This window comes from Nicotiana attenuata, chromosome 3 (assembly GCF_001879085.1).
Source record: "Nicotiana attenuata strain UT chromosome 3, NIATTr2, whole genome shotgun sequence".
NCBI classification, from domain to species: Eukaryota; Viridiplantae; Streptophyta; class Magnoliopsida; order Solanales; family Solanaceae; genus Nicotiana; species Nicotiana attenuata.
In genome coordinates this window covers 24,874,322-24,896,494 of record NC_031991.1, presented here as the reverse complement: position 1 = coordinate 24,896,494, position 22,173 = coordinate 24,874,322, and the positions used below count along the sequence as shown (strand labels likewise).

Sequence of the window (22,173 nt, the reverse complement as noted above, 5' to 3'; positions counted from 1 at the left end):
CTTTCCATTCTCATGGTAGCTCTTTTTCTTTGTGTCTATGTTTAACAATGTTAAAGAGCATGTAATATAACCTTTTTTTTTTTGTAATTAGGCGGCCTTGAGTGCATCAAAAGTATATAGAGATCATTCTACACAACAACTTATGATTGCTATGATGAAAAAGTTAAAACTAAGGTTCAAGAAGCAATCGGTAAGTTGGAGCTTAAAGTGAAAAATGAGGTGAAGTCTGATTTGCGAAAAGAGCTGAAAAAGTGATTCTGGATGAACTAAAGGAAGAAGAGAAGGATGTGGTAATATTTAAGCCCTTTGACTGAAGTTGTTTTAGTTTTAAGCATGAAAGTACAGATTCCCTTATCAAGTTTGATTCATGAGAATAACTTGTTGTGTCCGCAAAATCTCAGAATTTTCCATGACTGATTAATTGATTTTCTTGACTTGGATAGACCAAAGATTATTCCTTTTCTCAATTGGGTATGTGCCTTTGTTAGATAGATAAGCTGAAAATGTGAAACTGGATGTACTAGGAAGAATATACTCTTTGTGCCAATTTGTTGTTTTACGTATCCTTATAGGATTTAACTCTGTCTCCTAAATGAGACCCGAACAAGCTGAGGTGCCTAGAAATGGGATGAGTGAATGGGGTGAGTTATATGGTGTAATGATTGGTACCAATCAGTTTTCCTCTAGTTCGTTCACATTCATTACTACCACGGGTGGCTCTATGGTAAGGCCATTAAAATTTCTGCTTTAGGCCCCCAAGAGACAAAGGCCCCAAACTATTTTTTATTAATTATAATTATTTATATTAGTAAGATTTTCTTAAGTTAACAAAACATTAACATTTTGTTTCATTACACTACATTATTTCTAGTTATCAAATATTTTATTAGTAGATATGAACATTTGATAATTTAACTCAAAATTTTAGAATATTAGACAATGTTATATTGCGGAACACTAAAAAGAAAACTTAAAACCTTGAAAGAAATTTGTTAAGACCATATAATTTTTTCTTGATATCTAAATTAATCATGTCTATTTGTCCAACCGTTGTCACATTACTAATACGATTTCCTTACACCTTCTTAAGTTTTGGCTTTAGGCCTCCAATTTCATTGAGCGGCCCGTGATTACTGCAAGTGTTGTTTACGGCAAAATTCAGCATATTATGCTGAAGACTGGTGTTTATACTTGTAAAAGCTTAAATTCCGGACACTATATTGCGGGTTCACATACAAAGAGTCTTGAACTCCACTAAACATCCAAGGATTTTTGTAGACGAATTTTTCACTCCAATACAATATGCTTGAGTTTTGCTTATAAAAGTTTTGAGCTCCATCATCCATTGTTCAAGTTATTTCATGTTTTGGGTGAGAGTATTTTTGTTCAAATTTTATCATTGCATTAAAGAATAATTACTTTACCAAATTCGACTTAGAAGTTAGCTAAAATCTAATATAGCATCGAACTAATTTTTACCATATTTTGGAACAAAGGTTTATGGCAAAAGAGAAATGGAAAAAAAGATAGAAAGCAGATCCTTAATCACGAAGGCCCCCAAAAAAATCCCAAAATAGTACGTTATTTCTTCTCCGCGTTTTATTATACTAATCAAAACTTTCCAATTCAAAATAAGCAAACATAGGGAGACTCAGTAAAACCTACTGGCTATACCCGGTAAACCGGTCAACTACCTTTCTTTTTCATCCCCAGGTCAATCACCTTTCCACTCTCCTCCTATATTCCCTGTGATTTCCTCTCTCAAAATTTTCATTTCAAAAAAACAAAAACAAAAACACCTACTGATTTTCTCTCTCTTTACAGAAAAGCCCTTTCAATATTCCTCATTCTTCAGCTCAAATCTTCTTAGGGTTTTATCTCCGGTGATTTCCCGGCGAGATCTCCTACCAGGTCAGCCTCCATGGATAATTCTGATTTCACATTCTTCAATTTTCCTTAAAACATGAGTTTTTACGTGTTTTTATTTATTTTTTAATTAGTGCACAGTATTTGCATTTTTTTCGAAAAATGTTATATTGCTGTTTTTATACTTCCCACAGTTAATTTTTGAATTTAATTGCATTTTAATGAACGATTTAGCTATTTGTGTTCTAGTTCGTTTAGTAAAGGAATTACTTCTTCCAGTTTTGGCAATGCCTAAACGTTTTCATATTTGAAATTCTCCAGCTTTTATTCTTCTGCTTCTGCACATTCTCTGTGACTGTAACTTTTATTTTATCTCAATTTATTTTTGGTTACCTTTGCTAGTGTTAAATTGATGACGGAGTTTAAAATTTGTTTGGTTTCCTTTTTTTTTTTGGGTGGTAGATTGCTAATGGATTTATACTTGAAATTTTAGATGTTGGAGTTTTACTTAATTCCCTTTGCCTTTTGCATTCTGGATTATATGCTAGATATGCTGGAATTTCTTCTTTGTATTTTCTTCTCCGTGATTTCCACTGGTACCAATGGTCTTATTCTTGCATACCTTTGGAGCTTTTGTAGGAGATGTCTCGAGTGGAAGATTTGTGGGAACGGTTGGTGCGAGCAGCACTACGTGGACATAGGGCTGCCGCTGGGAGACCGGCGGGAGGCATTTCTGCGAATGTCCCATCTTCCCTCGCGAATAACAGGGACATAGATGACATTCTAAGAGCCGCGGATGAGATTCAAGACGAGGACCCAAATGTGTCAAGAGTATGTAAGTGATCTCCTCGTGAGCCTTGTTGACTTTTCATGCTTGACATACAAATTATGTAATGAGCTCATTTCTTTAGTTGCTCTGTTGAAGAACAATAGAAAATATCCACAACTCGGTGATAGATGACTGGTTAATATAGAACACCTAAGTTTAGAGGGGAAATATGATCAAGATTCTCTCATTTGTAATGGCATCGAATTATGACAGCGTAAACCTTCTTTCTTTTGTAGTATTTGTAATTTATATAGCTATAGTTTCGGGAGTACCTTTTAGATTGTCCTAGTTTTACTTCTTTAGATACTTTCTGATTATGCGTTTTCTCGAAAAGCTGTATGCAAACTCAGTCTACGTGAGCTTCGCAAAGCATAGGCGGGTCTCAAGCACGGATAAAGGAGGGTTGTAGTTGGTTCGTAACCAACGTAAGAATATGACGAATTCTTTGATTATTAAATATTGAAACATGAATAGGGTGGAACGGATACAAAGGGTTAATATAGTTGGCCTCATCTAAATTTGGATTGAGATATAGTTGGTTGATTGGTATAGAAAGCTGATATGCAGTCTGTCGATGCTTGGACTAATCAACATGCCTCTCTGTTGGCAATTTGGTGAATTTTCTGCAGTATGTGAGCATGCCTATTCCTTGGCTCAAAGTTTGGATCCTAACAGTGAGGGGAGGGGTGTCTTGCAGTTCAAGACTGGTTTGATGTCTGTAATCAAGGTATGTCTGTGATTTTTTCCTTTGTGTACTCATGATATGTATCACTTTGTTAGAGGAAAAGGAAAAATGGATTTTCACGAAGTATTCAAATATTTCTTCTGTTGAATACATAAAATATTTGGTCCTTTTGAGTGCCAGTATCTCTATTTGAAGAGATTCACTGATTTGGGTTACTATCGGGTAACGTTGGAGTTCTGGACAATTCTCTATTGCTTCCATTTTTCATATTGTACCCTGCCTGGTGTCAGGACTTTTAATCTTAGAGATGTGCAGGAACTCCACATAACTGATGCATTATAAATTAGTTTTGACAGTTGAATTTTACATGTTTTAGGGTGTGTTTACAGTTATTTAGATATTGGTTAAGTTCTGACTTCCTTCCCATCTCCTGCCTAATCTTATAGCAAAAGCTAGCGAAGCGGGAGGGTGGCACCATTGATAGAAGCCAGGATATTACTCTCTTACAAGAGTTCTACAAACGGTACAGAGAAAGGCATAATGTGGATAAGTTACGAGAGGAGGAACTGAAATTGAGGGAATCTGGTGTCTTCAGTGGTAATCTGGGAGAGTAAGTGAAGTTACTCGCAGCTTTCTCTTTAGTTGTTATCCTCTAGAAGACCTCCATGCTTGTATTTTACCCCACTTGCATAGCTGTCAGAATTACATTTTTAACTTTATTGTTAGCTATGATATCTTTCTGCTTAGAATTGCATTTCTTCTTGCCTTGCAAATGAAATTTCTGTTTCCCATAAATACTCTTGATGCTTCTGAATTGAAAAGCAATGGAACATTTTGAGCTTGCAAGACGTGATAGGTCCCTGTACCTTCTGTAGTCTCTCCATAGTCAACGAAGAATAAAGAAGGCGTAATAGAATATCTCTTTTTTATTTTTATTTTTTTATATAACATGTCTTTTTACCTATAAAAAAAGAAGTACAAGGATTTCTCTTTCTCCTGTCTGGTCAAGCTGAAAGGATCCCTGTTTCTCCTTCCCCACTATGTTATAATTTACCTCTTAGGTGGCCCATCATCTAATGCTTATAATGTGCCAATTTTTGTTATGTCAGAGTGAAACTTACTTTTTCTGCTTTTTTGGGCTGAGGGTCGGTGTCTTTTGTTTACCCCTTTTCTAATGCTTTAAGTTAGTAGAACTTTTTGTTATGTGAAAGTCAGACTTTATTTTTCTAGGGTTCTGTATTTTAATCCACCATTAATGCATTTGCAAGTATGAAGTAGTGTTAACAACATATAGCATGACAAAATCTTTTGTCGGAGCCTTTTTGTGTATATCATTATTGTGTATCTCCCACTTGGTTACTTTGTCAATGACCTGGATTATTCAAAGATAGTACTTGATCTTTACTCCGCCACTATAAAGGGATGGGATCCTCATGCAAGTCTAGAACTACAGGTGATAGTCATAATGCATACATGCTGGAAGTATACAAGCCTGATTAGTCCAGGTACCATGCCAAAAAGCCTGAATGGTCTACTAGGTAGTATGTTTTTTGAGATACACATTTTTCTGATCTCTGTTTCATTTCTGAGTCACAATAGGGAGCTACTTGTCTCTGTGATATTTTTGATTGCCGATCTTTTAGTTACTGTTTTTTCTGTTGACTTGCTTGAAAAGTTCTCCGAGAATACGCATCATTCTTATTAGTTCTCTAATAGTAAGTTATTACTCTTCATATTCTCTGAAAAGAAATCTCATAGTGCACACATCCAATCTTTTATCATGTTCCATTTGGGAGAATAGCGTGGATTGTGTTAAGAAAATAAACCTTGAGATTCAGGTAAGTACTGCCCAAAATCATAAAAGGAAACAACGATCCATTCCCTCAACTAATGTGAGACACTTAACACACCCTTTCATGTCCATGGCTAAGAATTTAGAGCGTGGATGACATAACATACCTGTCATTGGGTTAACCAAGATTATGGATGGGTTTGGCTACCATGTTAAAAAAATGGATGTTGGACCTACCTCGCCCTGAAAAGTTAGCTCATCGGGTGAGAATCGTTCAAGACCATATAAGGAGATAACATTTCATTCCCTCAACCTATGTGGAACGATTAACAATTTGGGATAGCCTCCTATCCAATAGCATGTAGTTTCACGGGAGGTTAGAGTCCTTGAATGAATTTCGTCAGATAGAAATAAGAAATGGCTATTTTCATTTATTGGCTAAGCTGGGGTGGGTTGGGGGACTGGAGCCAAGAGTGCAATTTACCTGTGTTTGGACCCAGTTGATAAATTTTCTTTAGTAGATCTTAAATATATTTTGTCCTTTTTTTACTGTTGGTATACGGGATATTTTCCCATTATTAATAAAATTACTTCCCTTATCAAAAATATTAATTTGTCCTTTTGTTGAGATGTTATTGTAGTTGGTTGACATGTTATGTTTCTACTTCCCCTTGAAATAGATTGGAGCGTAAGACTGTCAAAAGGAAAAAGGTTTTAGCGACTCTTAAGGTTTTGGGAAATGTCCTCGAACAATTGACCAAGGAGGTTTCCCCCGAAGAAGCAGATCGCTTAATACCCAAGGAGGTTTGGTCTCTTTGTACTTGTACTTATTTAAGTGTGCACATGCTTGCCTTTTATGTTCAACTTCTTTTATATCCCTAAATAGCTGCCATGTGACCAGGAGGTCACGGGTTTGAGCCGTGGAAACAGCCTCTTGCAGAAATGCATGGGTAAGGCTGCGTACGGTGGATCCTTGTGGTCTGGCCCTTCCCCGGACCCTGCGCATACCGGGAGCTTAGTGCACCGGGCTACCCTAAATAGCTGGTCGAGTCCTCTTTGTTGGCTTGTTGATTTCTCATTATGATCCTTTTCATTGAAAAGGTCTTCCGGCCTTCGAGTTTTGTGTGGGGAACGTTCCTTGAAATAGAAGTCACATTTTGCAGCATGCAATTGCTTAGAATAGCCTTATCAATAAAATACTCGATTGATGGAGGTATTTCTGTTATGTTACCAAGAAACATTTGGATGACGTGAAATTGCTGGTGCATCTGTAACTTATGTGTTCTGTTACAAACGGCTTAAGCACACTTGGTGATAATCCCACAATTCTCTTTGATAACTACAGTCCACCTTTCTTAATATGTTTTGGTGACAATATTACCCTAGAATTTGTGGCCAAACCTGAAAGATAAGGAATTTGTGGCCAAACTTGAAAGATAAGCTGAATCTTATTGTGAAAGATGGAAGGAAAACATTGTTTTGGGAGGACAATTGGTTGGGAATTGGAAGTCTAAAACAACTATATCCTGACATCTATACTTTGAATCAACAACATGGGCTTACTATGAAGGAACTATGGTCTACATAGGGTTGGAATATGACCTTCAGAAGATTCCTACATGATTGGGAGGTGCCTAGAATGATTGAATTTTATAGAACACTAGAACAATGTAGTGGACTACAGGAGGGTGAAGATACACTCAGATGGCAAAAACATAGTATTAGTCAGCTCAACATACAAAGATTTGAACCGGGAGGAATTTCAACTCAGTTTATGGCCTTGGAAACACATATGGAAAGTAAAAGTGCCTTACAAAGTGGCATGTTTTACCTGGTTGGTAACTAGGGAGGCTGTCCTCACTCTGGATAATCTAAGGAAGAGGGGTATACCAATTGTTTCAAGATGTTATCTGTGTGGGAATGTGAATGTGGTGAGACAATCAGCCATCCGTTGCTTCATTGTAGAGTGACCAGCCAGTTATGGGATTTGTTCATTAATCTCAGAGGTGCTAGATGGGCAATGCCAGGGAGAACCTCTGATCTTTTATTATGCTGGAACACAGAGATAGACTTTACCACAGACAAAAACACATGGAAAATTGTCCCAACACCTATTTGGTGGATAATTTGGAAAGAAAGGAACCTGAGATGCTTTGAAGATACAACCAACTCTCTACAAAAGATTAAGATGAAGGACTATATTTTTGCTTTTCCATATTGTAATTGCTTATTTTGGCTTCCAGCACAAAGTTTGTGTTGATGTTTTTTTTTGAATATACCGGACACGTTACCTTTTTTTTAAAAAAAAAAAAATCGAACCAAGAAAGAAAAAGAAAAAACAGAGGCATCTACTTTAGTATAATCCACAGTCCACACCTAAACTCAACTACTAATTGCCTCTTTTAAGTAATCAGTAGTACTCTCTCCATGCTTTGAGCGGGAAACACTTAACTTTTTAGTGAAGATTTGGGAAACACTTAACTTTTTTAGTGAAGATTATATATGTTCTTTTGACAAGGCAAATTAATTTATAAACTTGGATTTTCTCATACCATAAGCAGGTTTTCAAGCCTTTTCAGCTACTTGTATATCATCTATTTGTTCCAATGCCTATGAGCTGGATAGGTTCTGCATTCAATTTTTTCTGGTTCCTGCTGCATGATAGTATTCATTTCACTCGTGCAAGGCATTTAATTTTTCTTCCCTATTCATAGTAGCAAGTTGCTAACAGTCCTCATTCTACAAGAGGGTGTAAAATAAAAAATCTCGAGGCTGCTTATTTGGAATTATTGGTCAGTATTATCATTTTTTAAAATTCCCGCCGTACATGAAAATTAACGTGGTAAAGACTAAAGAGCACATGCTCAAACTTTTTATGAAATTTCTCAGGGCCGTTTCACGAAATGTTTCTACGTGCTAGTGCAGTTCCACATGCATGTGCATTCAAATAGTTTTCTCTTGCTCCTGATGCATGTGTAGTCATTCATTCTTTTTATTCTTTTTGTTCCACATGCATCTGAAAGGCTCATTTTGGTGCTGTGTCTTTGTTCTTTGCAGCTTAAACGCATGATGGAAACAGATGCTGCTATGACTGAGGACATTGCTTACAATATTATTCCCCTTGACACCACTTCGACTACAAATGCTATTGTGTCTTTCCCTGAGGTCGATCATCCTTCCCCTATCACTCTTAAAGACTCTTGCATATTTGTTCTGATGGGACTCAGCAAAATGTCAGGTACGTGCAGCAGTATCAGCTCTGAAGTACTTCAGAGGCCTACCAAAATTGCCTGGAAATTTTTCTTTACCATCAACAAGGAGCGTTGATTTGTTTGGTTTTCTGCATTACACTTTTGGATTTCAGGTTGGTTTACTGACTGCTTTTTAAACTTCACTTTATTGTCTCAAAGTCTCTTCCTACATGCTCCATAATCCACACTCCTTTCTGATCAACAAGTGAAACTCATACTGCTGGCTCTGGTAATTATTATTATTATTATTTTGTTGAGAAGGTAACATATTTGTATATTGAGAACACACTACACAAAGGGTGTGTAGTCGCCCATATTTACAAGAACCTAAACAAACTTCTAGTCCTTAGTCTTCTCATAAGGATTTTAATACATCAAAAATAGATTCAGGTTCTTCTAAGACTTCTTGTTTACACCAAAAATTGAACAGGACAAACATTTCATTTTCAATTTTTGGATGCTACTGGCCTTGCCCTCAAAACATCTTTGATTTCTTTCTTCCCAAATTGTCCACCAAATGCAAGCAGGGACAATCCTCCATCTCTCTTTCTCTCCAGAAGAGATACCCTCATTGTTCCAGCATGCTAGTACCTCAAATATTCTTCTTGGCATAGTCCATCTGATGCCCCTCCAACTAATGAATATCCTCCATAACTGAGTTGTCCAATTACAATGTAAAAATAGATGATTTATTGTCTCTGCCTCTTGTCCGCATAAGTAACACTTGGAACAAAGTTGATAACCTCTCTTGATAAGGTTATCCCGAGTCAACACTGCTTCTTTTGCCAATAACTATGTAAAGCATGCAACTTTGTGTGGAATCTTAACTTTCCATATCATCTTCCATCTTCCATGGCCAACACCCAATCTGATTGTTTGAAAAATTGAACTCCTTGTAGGCAGATTTAACTGAAAACTTTCCTTGCCTATGCCCTTGCCATATCATGCAATCTTTCCTAGTTGAGATCCTTTTAAACCGCTCCAGAGTATTATAGAACTGTGTTACTCTGCCAATCTCCCTATCCTTTAGAAGTCTTCTGAAGGTTAGGTTCCAACCTTGGTTTGCCCATACCTCTCCAACTGTTGCTGCTTGCTTTTGATTTAGGGAATGAATGTATGGAAAAAAGTTGTTTCGAAGCTCCTTGTCCTAGCCAATTGTCTTCCCGGATATCTTCATTCCATCCCCAACTTTGACTCTAGACTTGATCATCATTTTAGGCCATAAATTTCTAATAGATCTCCAGAGACTGATCCCATATGGACTATTTATTGCTTTGGTTGTCCATTCTCCTTCCATCTCATATTTTTCTTTAATCACAAGTTTCCATAGTGGCTGATCTTATGCTGCAAATCTCCAAAGCCATTTCATCATCAAGCTTTGGTTCTGGACTTTCAAATTCTTGATCCCAAGACCCCCTTCCTTTTTGCTAGCTAAAAAAGACACCCATTTAACCAAATGAATTTTTCTATTTTCACTGTTACCTTGCCATAAGAAGTTTCTTCGCAATGCATCTATCCTTTTCAATACATTTGCATGGAAGGGGAAAGAGAGACATCATATAAGTAGGCATTGCATCAAGCACATAATTAATTAGAATCAATCTACCCCCCAAAGATATGTACTGATTTTTCCAATTTGCCAGCTTCTTCTCTCACTTTTCTAACACCCCATTCCATATCCCCTTTGACTTACTCTTGGCCCCTAAAGGCATCCCCAAATAAACTGTTGGCAACTCCCCAATCCTTCCTCCAAGAATTCCAGCTAAGCTATGAATATCTTCCAGCTCACTAACGGGATACATAAAACTTCTGTTCCAATTAATGTGTAATCCAGATGTGGCTTCAAAGAGAATGAAGATCACCCTCAGCATCATCAGCTGGTTCTTATCAGCTTCACAAAAGACCAGTGTATCATCCGCATATTGAAGATGAGATATCACCAAATTGCTACCGACCCTGGAACTCACTTTGAAACCCCTAATCCAGTGCTGTCAAAGGCGAAAAGCGCAAAAAAGCTCTAAGGTCCATTAGGGCTTTAAGCGCAGAGCGCAAATAAAGCGTGGGCTTTAATGATAAAAGGCGCAATTGGAGAAAAAGTAAAAATATTTATATGTAGTCCAAGGCCAATAATTATAAGCATGAATAACACATACAAACAAAAAAAATTGAAAAAGAATTACGATAAAATGGAATATCAATTGTTTAGTGTCGCCTTTTTAGGATTACATTCATTGACAAGGAAAAGTATGCTTTAGAGCCTTGATGCGACACTGAAGCGCCCTCAAAGCGAGGCGATGCGCTCAACATGTTTTGAGCCTCGCTTTAGGGCTTAAACGCGCTTTAAGCGCGTCTTTGACAACACTGCCCTAATCCAGTTGTTTTTGATTTGAGCTGTCTCTAAAATACGATTTAGACCTTCCATGGCTATGATAAAGAGGAAGGGGACAAGGGATCCCATTGTCTCAAACCTCTTTGAGAAGGAAAGAATCCAGCTGGAGAACCATTGACTAGTATGTAGAATTTGACTGTGCTGATACAAAATTTGACCCAATTAATCCATTTCTCTCCAAAGCCCATTTTCATGAGAGTACCTAGTAGGAACTTCCAATTTAAATGATCATATGCCTTCTCAACATCCAATTTGCATAATATTCCAGGTTCTTTACTTTTGGTTCTTGTATCTACACATTCATTTGCTATTAAAATAGCATCCACAATTTGCCTGCCTCTTATGAAGGCCATCTGTTGTGTATCCACCAATTTATTCACCACCCTCTCGAGTCTCTCTGTTAGCAACTTTGAGATGATTTTGTAAACGCTACCAATAAGACTGATATTCCTTGAGCATGGAAATTTTGAACAGCCGCTACTACTTCATTGTGAATCACTTCCCAGCAATGGCTAAAGAAAGCCATAGAGTAGCCATTCGATCCAGGAGCTTTATCCCCTGCACATGACTCAACACTTTCCCATATCTCCTTTCACCAAATGGACTTTGCAACATTTGATTCTCCTTTGGGGTAATCATAGGGTAGTCCCTAAGATTAACTTGTGGTCTCCACACCTCTGATTCTGTACACAACTTCCGGTAGAATGTTACTATTTCTCTTTTGATGTCTACAACGTTCTCCACAACAAAGAGCTCTGGATCTTTGTCTCCAAGCCACCTCCTCTTGTTTAGCAATCTCCTCAAATTCCATTGATAAGGTAGTTTTTGTGTAGATTTCTTCTTCATTCAAGTTCCTTTGATCCTGTTACTCTTCCAATTCTGCAAGTTGATTGACAATATTTGCTTTTTGCAATTCCAGATCTCCTTAAGTGGTTTTGCTCCATTCTTTAAGCTTCTCCTTCAAAGCTTTCAATTTAAAAGCTAAAATAAAATCAGGTCTCCCTTCACAGATAAAAGACTCCCACCATCCTTTAATTCTCTCTTTGAAACCATCAGTTTGCAGCCACCAATTTTCAAACTTGAAATAAGACCTAACAGGTTCCCAATTTCCACATTGAAGCATCGGGGGTGTATGATCAGATGTGATTCTATGAAGTGTAGTATGTTTGATGTTTCTGAAGCCTTCATTCCAGTCCACTGAGATCAAAAACCTATCCAATCAAAAAGACCTCTAGCACAAGCCAACTCCCACCAAAATTTTTCTCTTTCTTTTCTATCGTTTTGAGCATGCACACTAGATAAATGCCAAGTAAAATCTTGAGATTTACCAGAGAATTTACAAGAAATTGAATAAGCACCTAAACTACTGACCTCCCCTTCCCAAATTCTGCTATTCCAAAGTACTACAATTCCCCCTCTAGTCTCACTAGCTTCCAATTGTGCAAACTTTCCCCATCTATTTGCCCAAAGTTCTTTAATAATTTCCCTAATATCCCCTTCTACCTTGGATTCTTGGAAGCAATTAACATCTGCTTTCCAGTTTGTGAATCAAACTCTTGATCAACAATCTTTTCCTGTATCGATTTAGCCCCCCCCACATTCCATGAGACAATATTCACCTTCATTGATCATGAATAATAATACTTCCCCCCTACTTCTGGTACCATCGCTCTTGAATTTGCTCCCAATATCTAGGTTCTTTACTTCTTTAGAAACTTTTCTTTTTGGAGTTTCTGTCATCTGCATGTCTGAATGTTCTTTGTTTGCTTGCCTCTTCTCATCAATCTTCATGAATAACTCTAAATCTTCTTTCTCGCATCCTCGTAAATCCACTCCAAATTCTTTGCCATGCCGGATTATATTCTGATGAACCCATAGTGATGCTTCGAATTCTGGATCCTTTTCTATCTCTGCATGTTGTAAGTTCGTTGTGCATCTTCAATTACCCAGCCCACTTCTTTGCTTCCTTCACTTGTCTGCATGTGCTCTCCTTCTGGAGCTCCGAGAGAATTACCACATTCTTCAAAAACTGTCATGGAATTTTCTTCATTGGACTTATTTTGTTCTTCTTCACCCCCTTCTTTTTCTGAATCTTTTTTCTCTCTCTTTATCTCTGGTGTCTGTTACATTCTGCATCGCTAAAGAGACTGATATCGTAGCCGCATAATTTGCATTTAACTTTCCATAAAGGAATCGGGCCTGGGCTCATATTGGAGGCCCTCATGTGTTAAAAAATCTGGAAAGCTTTGGGCCAACAAATCTGGGCCCAAGGAGCTTTTTAACTGACTTAACTTCTGAACTGGGACCAATTCTTGAGCTTTTCTCCCACGTGAGAAGTCACGTGTGGATTCCAAAATTTTGATTTGTGGAACAGCTTGTATCTCTGCCACTGTAGAAGAACCCGCGTGCCCTGTCACATCTTTACCTAGAGCCCCCCTCCCTGACGCATACTCATCCTCTACAGCCCAGCTGTCTGAAGCCTTCTCTCCTCCTCCTTCTCCGGCGAAAGTTCTAACTGGTGCCTCACACCACACCTGAATCTGATAAATTAACCAGGGGCGGATGCACAGTGGTAGTTACGGGTTCAATTGAACCCATAACTTTCGACGCAGAGTAGAAATATATGTGTAAAAATTCATTAAAATTGCAAAATAATAGATTTGAACCCATAACTTTAAAAATATTATGGGTTCAATGTTAAAAATCTTAAAAGTTGAACCCACAGAGTTTAAATCCTGGATCCGCCTCTGAAATTAACCCTTCGAAACCCATCTTCATTGATTTCGGAACTGATTCCCCATCCCCTCTCACCTTTACCCTTGCCCATTTTAAGTGATTTCTGAGCTCTGTCTCCTCTTCTGTCTGTAACCAACCACCGCAATAATCGCCCACTTCCTTGAAGACATTATGAGACCATAACTGGATAGGCAGACCAACGAGCCTTATCCACACATGGTTTAATTTTTCACTACTTGGAATAGAGCCCACTGTCGGTGTCCACCATTGTAGATGGACCTTGTGCATTTTCTAGAACCATTCACCTTTCAGGACGTGCTCAGCAGTTATCTTCGAAGAGAATTCAAAGAGAAACCGATTCTGGCCCATCTCATAAATATTGACTCCATGTTCTTGCTTCCAAGAATTACTAGTCCAGTGACGAATTTCTGAGAGAGTAGGGATATCAATAATTCCTTCAGGGATGCTGCCAACTATACTCCTGCTAAGCAATTCATTCTGGGTGTGATTACTCTCTCCTGAAATGCATATAGCTCCTCGCTTTTCCTGGACTACAGCTGCATTATTTATTTTTCTTAAGCATATACAATAACAACAACAATGCACTTCAATCACAAATAAGTTGGGTCGATTATATGAATCCTCACTGATCATGTCGCTGCAATTAACCTCAGATTAGACCAATATTCTGCAAAATAGAAATAAAAAATAGAAGTTCTAGAGGTTCTATATATTTTCTATTGGTATATACATCTCTGATAGGATTAAAAGTCTCCTAGAAAACATAGGAGCCAAAGCAAACATACGAACATGGCTGAAACATAACCCCAACTAATTGGTATTGCCAGCTATTAAGGCATTGCTCTAGTGGTAAGATTAGGCGCACGTTATGAGTTCGGACTCTACCTGGTATTTAAATGTAGAAGGATAGAGAAGCAGACTCATTATCCGCCGAGTTTCGAATCATGATGGCATTTACTCCTTTTTTTGGTCATATCTTTCTTCATCCGTAAAAAGTTCTTCATAATTTGAAAAATTACTGTCGTAGAAAATGAGCAATTAGATCTGTCAATATCTAGATTGAAGTTGCTTCCATGGGGATGGGAATGGTCAAAGTCAAATTCAAAGGGTAATTCATTAATTCTAGTCTGAGATAAGAAACGTATGTAGTGACAATTGTTATTGAATAGCGATTCTTGTAACTTACAAAATTCATAGGCCTATAGGGGTAGCAATACTGTAAAATTATCCATTTCGTAGAGAGAGGCAGGCAAGAGATCACAGGATGGTACAAGAGATGTTTCTCCAAAGGAGGAAGGTGTTATTGATTTAAAGGAATATATCTAGCATCTCATCATATTGAATCACCCATTATCATAGCTTATAGAACCCTCATTTCTTAAGGAAATTTTCTTAAAACGCATTGACCCTTTTTGTGCTTTTCGCTTTTTGGAAACATTGCCTTTGTACAGATAGGAGCACCTATATCGCTATAGATCTTTTGGTGCTTCAGGATAGTGTTTTTACAAGATTTTCTAGATTTGTATAGGTCTTATCCACAAGAATCAAAATTTCTTCCTGTAAAAGACTAATCTGAATTTACCTTGTCAATAAAAAAAAAAAACTAATAGTGAATCTGATCATTTATGGGATTATACTACCGAGGAATTAGATATAGGTGTACGAAGTATTTTGTTCTTGGGGGATTGTCATTTGGATTGAATGCTGAACTAACTATATCATTTTAGCGCTTTTTGAAGAAAAAAAAAAAGAAACTATAATTTTAGCAAGTTTTTAGCTAGTTTTTGTTTTCTTAATCCTTGCCTCACATTTCAGTAGTGGTCTTAGTTTCTCTCCACTATTTTGTTTGAGAAGTAACCGTCATATTGGAGAAAAATACTTATTGTTTACGCAACTATAGTATCTTTCAGCTCATGATATGTGTGCTTGATTTTGTGGTGCATACTTGCTTGCTTCTTATTTCTCTTTGCTTTCTTTCAATTTCGCAATACAGACATGTTAATCTTTGTTTTTCTTTTGTCCCATCTTTTTCTTATTTCCTGTAATTTCCTTCCGTTGCTTGTTTCATTTTTATCAGTTCTATTATGGCTTTGGTGATCACATTTCTGTTAATTTGGCAGCAAGACAATGTTTCCAATCAGCGCGAACATATTGTTCTCCTCCTTGCAAATGAGCAGACCCGGCTTAGTATTCCTGTAGAACCTGAACCGGTAGGTTTTATATCATGTTAAACCTTTAATAGAAGTTATATTTGGATATGGATGCATCTCATGATTTTGCTTTCTCATGTTGTTAAACCTTATATCAGTAAGAAGTTTTATTTTCCCTCTATGGCTGTATTGAAGAAAGTCATTTGTCTAAATGGAAAGATGTAATGCACTTGTAAAAATCGGAGCTGATATCATATCCTATGTTGGTTATGCTTCTTTTATCTTACTTGAGAAATCTTTGTTGTTGTAGTTGGTCACTGGGTTTTAGCTGTGAGAAATCGTAGTTTTAGTTGTAATTAAAATGGTAAATTTACATAAAGGTGCTGTGTAGGTTGTGATTTGGTGGTGTTTGGCTGTAGTGTGGCTCGAGAACATTTTGTCGTCTACTTTCTGCAAATCATACCTTATTCTTAAAGGCAACTTAAAAGTAACAAGGTTCTCATCCGTGTCTCTTGAAAGTTATTCCCTTGATGATCCTGATGAGATTTGTCAATTTTGTTGGATTAGTTTGTTTTCATTCAGTTTAGGACTGCTTTTCTGCTCATGTGCTTTTATCTTATTTACAGAACTAGAACAATAGATACTGTGATATGTTGTAGTTTCACTGTCTTGGTATGGCTGTTGATAACTAAATGGTGGCACTCTAATAAACCACGATATCTGGGATAAATTTCAATATCCAAGATAATATTGGCAATTGATGATCTTATATTATTTTGAACTTTTGAATGCCATGTGTAGAACTCTTGCCAATTGTTTCTTTGTCTTTTAGCAAAGGTTGGGAAGAACTGGAGAAATAAGAATTCTTCTTCTTCTTTATGAGATAATATTTCAGCTGTTTTATTTATTTAGACGATGTGAGAGGTCACACATTATCGATACCTTCATTAATTTATTTCTAAGTCCAGATCTGTGTATCTCTAACTTCCAGATATTGGATGAGGCTGCTGTACAGAAGGTCTTCTTGAAGTCCCTTGATAACTATATCAAGTGGTGCAACTATTTGGACATCCCACCTGTGTGGAGCAAGTAAGGTTTCATGTTCAGCGTGTTTTGAGCGTGCACTGTAAAATTATTTTATCTTAATAGAACTGTAGTTTTTCTACTTGGAAAAATGTTTTCATCTTAGTAGGCGCTTGGACATAAGAATTGTAAAATTCGAAAAAATGGTGAAATTTTTTTTCAAGTGAAAATGGTATTTGAAATTTAGAGTTGTTTGGACATAAATTTCAGTTTGGGTTGTTTTTGAAGTTTTGTGAGTGATTTGAGTGAAAATTTTGAAAAATAACTTTTTGCAGTTTTTCAAATTTTCGAAAATTTCCAAAATGCATCTTCAAGTGAAAATTGAAAATTTTATGAATAAACGCTGATTTCGAAAAAAGTGAAATTTTTGTGGAAAAATCTTCCATCAAATTTTATGTCCAAACGGGCACTTAGTATAGTGAAAAACTACCATTGACACTGTAACTGGTATTTTGTGCTCTGAGTTTCTGATACTTTGCTTCTGCTTTTGCAGTTTGGATGTTGTTAGCAAGGAGAAGAAGTTGTTATTCATTTCTTTGTATTTCTTAATTTGGGGTGAAGCTGCTAACATTCGATTCGTTCCAGAATGCTTGTGCTACATATTCCATCATGTATGTCAATTTGGTGTACCTTTTGTCTCTTGACCATTTTAGAAATCCTCTCAATTTGATGATCTCCATTCTCCTTTGTCTTCTTCTTGTGATAATTAAAGTACTCTTTAGGTCAGTATGTTCTATGTTTGCTCTTTAAGTGTAATTTGCCCTTTGTCTCCAGGGTGTTCTCTTTGGTGGGAGGGTATGTGGGATTGTCGGATAAGAGGGTGCACTATAAATTTCTTAAAATGAAAGGGCAAAAGCCAGAAGAGAGAAGCCATAATTATGATTATTTCATCCCAAGTGTTTTGATCTTACTTTTGCTTTGCTTGGAACAATTAATTTCATGACAGATGGGAAGGGAACTGGAGGAGATACTACGACAGCAGGTTGCACAGCCTGCTAAGAGCTGCATGTCTGATAATGGCGTGTCATTTCTTGATCAAGTAATATGTCCTGTTTATGATGTCATTGCGGCGGTATGTTTTTTGTTTTTTCCCCTGTTGTAGCCTACTTTCTGTTTCTAAAGATCATTGACAGAGACACTCATACATGTAATATTTGACTAAATATGTATGTACATACATACGCATACTCTTACTTGTCGAACCTGTTTTTGATTTTGATTATTATTATAGTATGTGGTGACATTATCATCAGTGTACATACAAAGGCATCACAGACTCTTTTGGACATTTATTGCTGTTGTGAAATCTCTGTTGACATGCTAATGGTTGACTTATGGTACTGTGTGTTTTGACAGATCCCACTTATCACTTATCTCCATCATCTTTTCCTGATATTCTTGACTGGCTATGCAGTTTTGTCATCCCTACTTATTTTTAATCATCTTTGTGTATCGGTTAAAACTGCCACCTCCCTTACTATAACAAGCTCTGGCAGTCCTTTCCACCTCCACTGGTTTCTTTTTTTTCTTTTTCTTAGAAGATGCTGTTGGAACACATCTATAAATCTTTGGATTTGATCTTTCACCAATTTCAGTTGCTTCTTACTCTTTCCATCTGTATGTTGAAGAATCTAATCAATAAGCATCTTCCAGAATAACAGATCTATAGTGCAGACATGTCATATTTACGAGCTTCACAGTACTGTGGAATTCTTAAGAGACTTAAAAATTTCTCCCTCCTGGACATTAACAACTAGAACCAGCTAATATTAACTTTCAATAATTCACACTCTTAGTCTTTCGAAATTGTGGGCATTGGAGGGTGGAGAAGGGCAGAAATAATGATTAAAACAAAATTTTCGTGTATTTTGGGATGCTTATTGATTTGTTAGCTTACAGGAGGCTGGAAACAATGAGAACGGACGAGCACCTCATTCTGCTTGGAGAAACTATGATGATTTTAACGAGTATTTCTGGTAAGCTTTACTCCAAGGTTGTAGGACTCCCACTTCTGCAATCTTCTCACTGACCCTTCCACTGCTCTGCAGGTCCCGTCATTGCTTCAAGCTTGGCTGGCCTTGGCGGAAGAATTCTTCCTTCTTCCTGCATCCAACACCCTCAAAGGTTTGAGATTTTCTCTTGGTATCATTATGCATGTTACATTGTGATATCCCATTTTTATTACATCTCGCTAGAGGTATATTTGTATCATTTTGCAGGTTATAACATGAAAATGAAGAGCTTCATGTTCACAATTTAAAAGTGTTGTATCCCTTCTGCTGCAAAGTAATATAGTTCATGTTTCTTGGAAGGAAGAAAGTGGCATTGCTCCACGGAATAATAATTGTATTAAGGATGGTAGTTTCAATTGAAAGCCCTACAATGTGGTGAATTAAATTACCCATTATCAGAGCTCATGCAACCTTCACTTAAAGAATTCTTGAAACACATTGACCCTTTTTAATAAATCAGGATATAACCCTTTTTTGAAAAGAGAAATTGCATACATTTGATTCTGTTTCGGTAGCTCTCTTGACTCTTTCTGTAAGGCAGCATTTCTGCTTCCATGTGTAGTACTTTGACTGCAATCTTCAATTGAGTGAAAATTTGCATCATTTTTCATTATCTTTTTACAGTTACCGGTGCTCAGCATTAGTCGGTCTTAGATCTAGGTGGCTGTGGATAATTTAGTATCAATCTGGTTACCATGAATTTCTTATAATACACTTACAGGCGGACATAAAGCATTTGTTACTGATTTTCATGTGTATTTCCAATCTCTAGTTTGGAACATTGTCCTCTTGTTTCTTGCTAAGTTCTGCTTTATAATTTTTTAGGTTTCAATTTTTTTAGCTTGTAACTTCCGTTTCCTATCTGCTACAGAATATTCTTAAATCTGGAGGTGGCAAGCGCAGGGGAAAAACTTCTTTTGTTGAGCACCGGACATTTCTCCATCTTTATCACAGTTTTCATCGTCTTTGGATGTTTCTTTTCATGTTTTTCCAGGTCTGCTACTCGTCACTGATAGCCATGATATTTCCTCTTTTCTTTAATCTGCCGTTTCTTGTTATTTTTCAGGTTACTTTGTCTCATCCCTTTTGAGGTTTTGTTTGAGGATTAAGAGTGCACTCTATCAACGCACTTACTCTTTTCAAATGGAAAAAATGCATTCTATCAATTCCTTCGTCTGTTTTTTTTTTTTTTGTCATGTTGTGAGCAGCTAGAAGGGGAGCCTTGGCGTAACTGGTAAAGTTGCTGCCATGTGACTAGGAGGTCACTCGTTCGAGCCGTGGAAACAACCTCTTGCAAAAATGTAGGGTAAGGCTGCGTACAATAGACCCTTATGGTCGGGCTCTTCTCCGGACCCCGCGCATAGCGGGAGCTTAGTGCACCGGGCTGCCCTTTTTGTTGTGAGCAGCTATGTACTACTTTGCTGTGTCTATGGGAGCAAGGAATTTAATTTGCTGTACTTGAGCTTGGTTGCTTGATATGGAATTTTTGTTTCTTGGCATTTCTTTGCTTTCAATAAATTATCTTCAGTGCCTATTTTCACCCTACTCATTTATTTGTCGCTCCTTTCCAATATCCTCAGGGAATGACTATCTTTGCCTTTAATAATGAGCGATTCAACTTTAAAACGCTAAGGGAAGTTTTGAGTCTAGGACCTACGTATGTTGTGATGAAGCTTATCGAGAGTATGTTTCTCTGGCATCTCTTTTCTCCAAAAGCGGTCCATATTTACCTATATTGAACTCTAACTGTAGCTGAAGTATTTATCTATCTGCAGGTGTTTTGGATGTTATCATGATGTATGGTGCATACTCTACATCAAGACGCGTAGCTGTCAGTCGGATTTTCCTTCGTTTTATTTGGTTCAGCATAGCTTCTGTATTCATATGTTTCCTTTACGTGTATGTAGCTTATTGTTCTTTATCGCTTCACAGAGCTTCTTACTTTGATTCTTCCTTATCCTTTCTTTTTATTCTTCTTCTTGTGGCAACCCACCCGTTTTGTATTGCGCAATAACGTTTGGTCATGAATTTTATGACAGGAAAGCTCTTGAAGACAATAGCAACCAAAATTCCAACTCAACTGTCTTCAGAATTTATGCTGTTGTCCTTGCAATCTATGCTGGAGTTCAGTTTTTTGTCAGCTTTCTGCTGCGGTTTCCAGCTTGTCATCGTTTAACAAATCGATGTGATAGTTGGCCCGTGGTTCGTTTCATCAAGTGGATGCACCAGGTTTCACATTTTTATCAGATTTTTTTGAAGGATGATCATTCCTTACTGCCCTTTGTTTGAGATGTTCTAATAATAATTTTGCTATCCTTTTTTGTCCTAAGGAACACTATTACGTTGGCCGGGGCATGTATGAGGGAACTTTCGACTTCATCAAGTAATCCATTTATCTTTACTGCCTTATGAATAACTATCTAGTGCCAAAAGTAGAGAGCAAGAGCTTTGCCAAATGGTACTTCAATTTTATTAGCCGAATTTAATTTTACCTTAATCAAGACAAACTCTATCTTTGTGAGTTGGGGTGGCCATCTGAATGGTACCAGCACTTCTGGAAGTCTACTTTCCTGTAGAGTTGTGAATTATATTATTAACTCAATGATCGCTTTTGGCTAAATTGGCCCTTGAAGTTCATGAATTTGACTATGATCCTTTGTTTCTTGGTTACATGAGCTAATTTTGTATGTATTTGACATTACCTTAGTTCTTTTTGTTCTTGTGAATTGGCATGAGAATAATGCATGACCTTCCTGTCTCTTCACTGTTCCACTACTATCTCCTAGGAGTGAGTTTTTTTTTTGTAATCGGGTTTCAAAGAAAATTTGCTCGTATAATTATTAATTACATGCCTTTCCAATTTATGCTTTTGTTATGAACAGGCAGCCCTCTCTTTTATGCAGTAGACTCCTTTGTGATGTGAATCTTTTTTTTTTTTTGTGAATCTTGGTTATTAGTCAGGTGTTCTGGTTTAGTGAATTACTGTGGAACTCTTTTTTCTGGGTTCTCCACATTGTTTGGTGGATGATAGCTATTTTAGCTGATTTATCCAGTTTATCTGCCTGTGCTGAAATCTCATCTGACAAATTTCATTGAATGTAGGTATATGGTTTTTTGGCTTGTCGTCTTGGGAGGAAAATTTGCTTTTGCCTATTTTCTTCTGGTATGTGTTGGTTTTTCTTTTGACATCGATCTATAGCTTTTACTGGCGAGGTATTGATTTTGCTTTGATTTCATGTTGCAGATTAGGCCGTTGGTTGAGCCGACGAGATCTATACTGGATATGGATATTCAGCACTACTCTTGGCATGATTTTGTTTCTAAAAGTAGGCAACCCTGTTGTTGTTACATGCCTTTGT

At 37.1% G+C, this 22,173-nt stretch overlaps 1 protein-coding gene across 1 annotated transcript in view; it reads left to right on the top strand.

Moving 5' to 3' along the window:
• Nucleotides 1,737-22,173, top strand: part of LOC109223416 (callose synthase 9) — a 42,941-nt gene continuing 22,504 nt past the window's right edge. The window contains exons 1-20 of the mRNA XM_019387717.1: nt 1,737-1,911; nt 2,506-2,701; nt 3,325-3,422; nt 3,827-3,990; nt 5,853-5,976; nt 8,230-8,337; nt 8,411-8,536; nt 15,690-15,779; nt 16,711-16,808; nt 17,296-17,413; nt 17,749-17,874; nt 18,702-18,778; nt 18,851-18,926; nt 19,686-19,808; nt 20,395-20,497; nt 20,590-20,713; nt 20,854-21,043; nt 21,145-21,197; nt 21,917-21,977; nt 22,059-22,140. Coding sequence (XP_019243262.1) covers nt 2,509-2,701; nt 3,325-3,422; nt 3,827-3,990; nt 5,853-5,976; nt 8,230-8,337; nt 8,411-8,536; nt 15,690-15,779; nt 16,711-16,808; nt 17,296-17,413; nt 17,749-17,874; nt 18,702-18,778; nt 18,851-18,926; nt 19,686-19,808; nt 20,395-20,497; nt 20,590-20,713; nt 20,854-21,043; nt 21,145-21,197; nt 21,917-21,977; nt 22,059-22,140 — 2,134 coding nt within the window. The 5' untranslated portion in view covers nt 1,737-1,911; nt 2,506-2,508. The remainder of the gene's footprint in view (nt 1,912-2,505; nt 2,702-3,324; nt 3,423-3,826; nt 3,991-5,852; nt 5,977-8,229; nt 8,338-8,410; nt 8,537-15,689; nt 15,780-16,710; nt 16,809-17,295; nt 17,414-17,748; nt 17,875-18,701; nt 18,779-18,850; nt 18,927-19,685; nt 19,809-20,394; nt 20,498-20,589; nt 20,714-20,853; nt 21,044-21,144; nt 21,198-21,916; nt 21,978-22,058; nt 22,141-22,173) is intronic.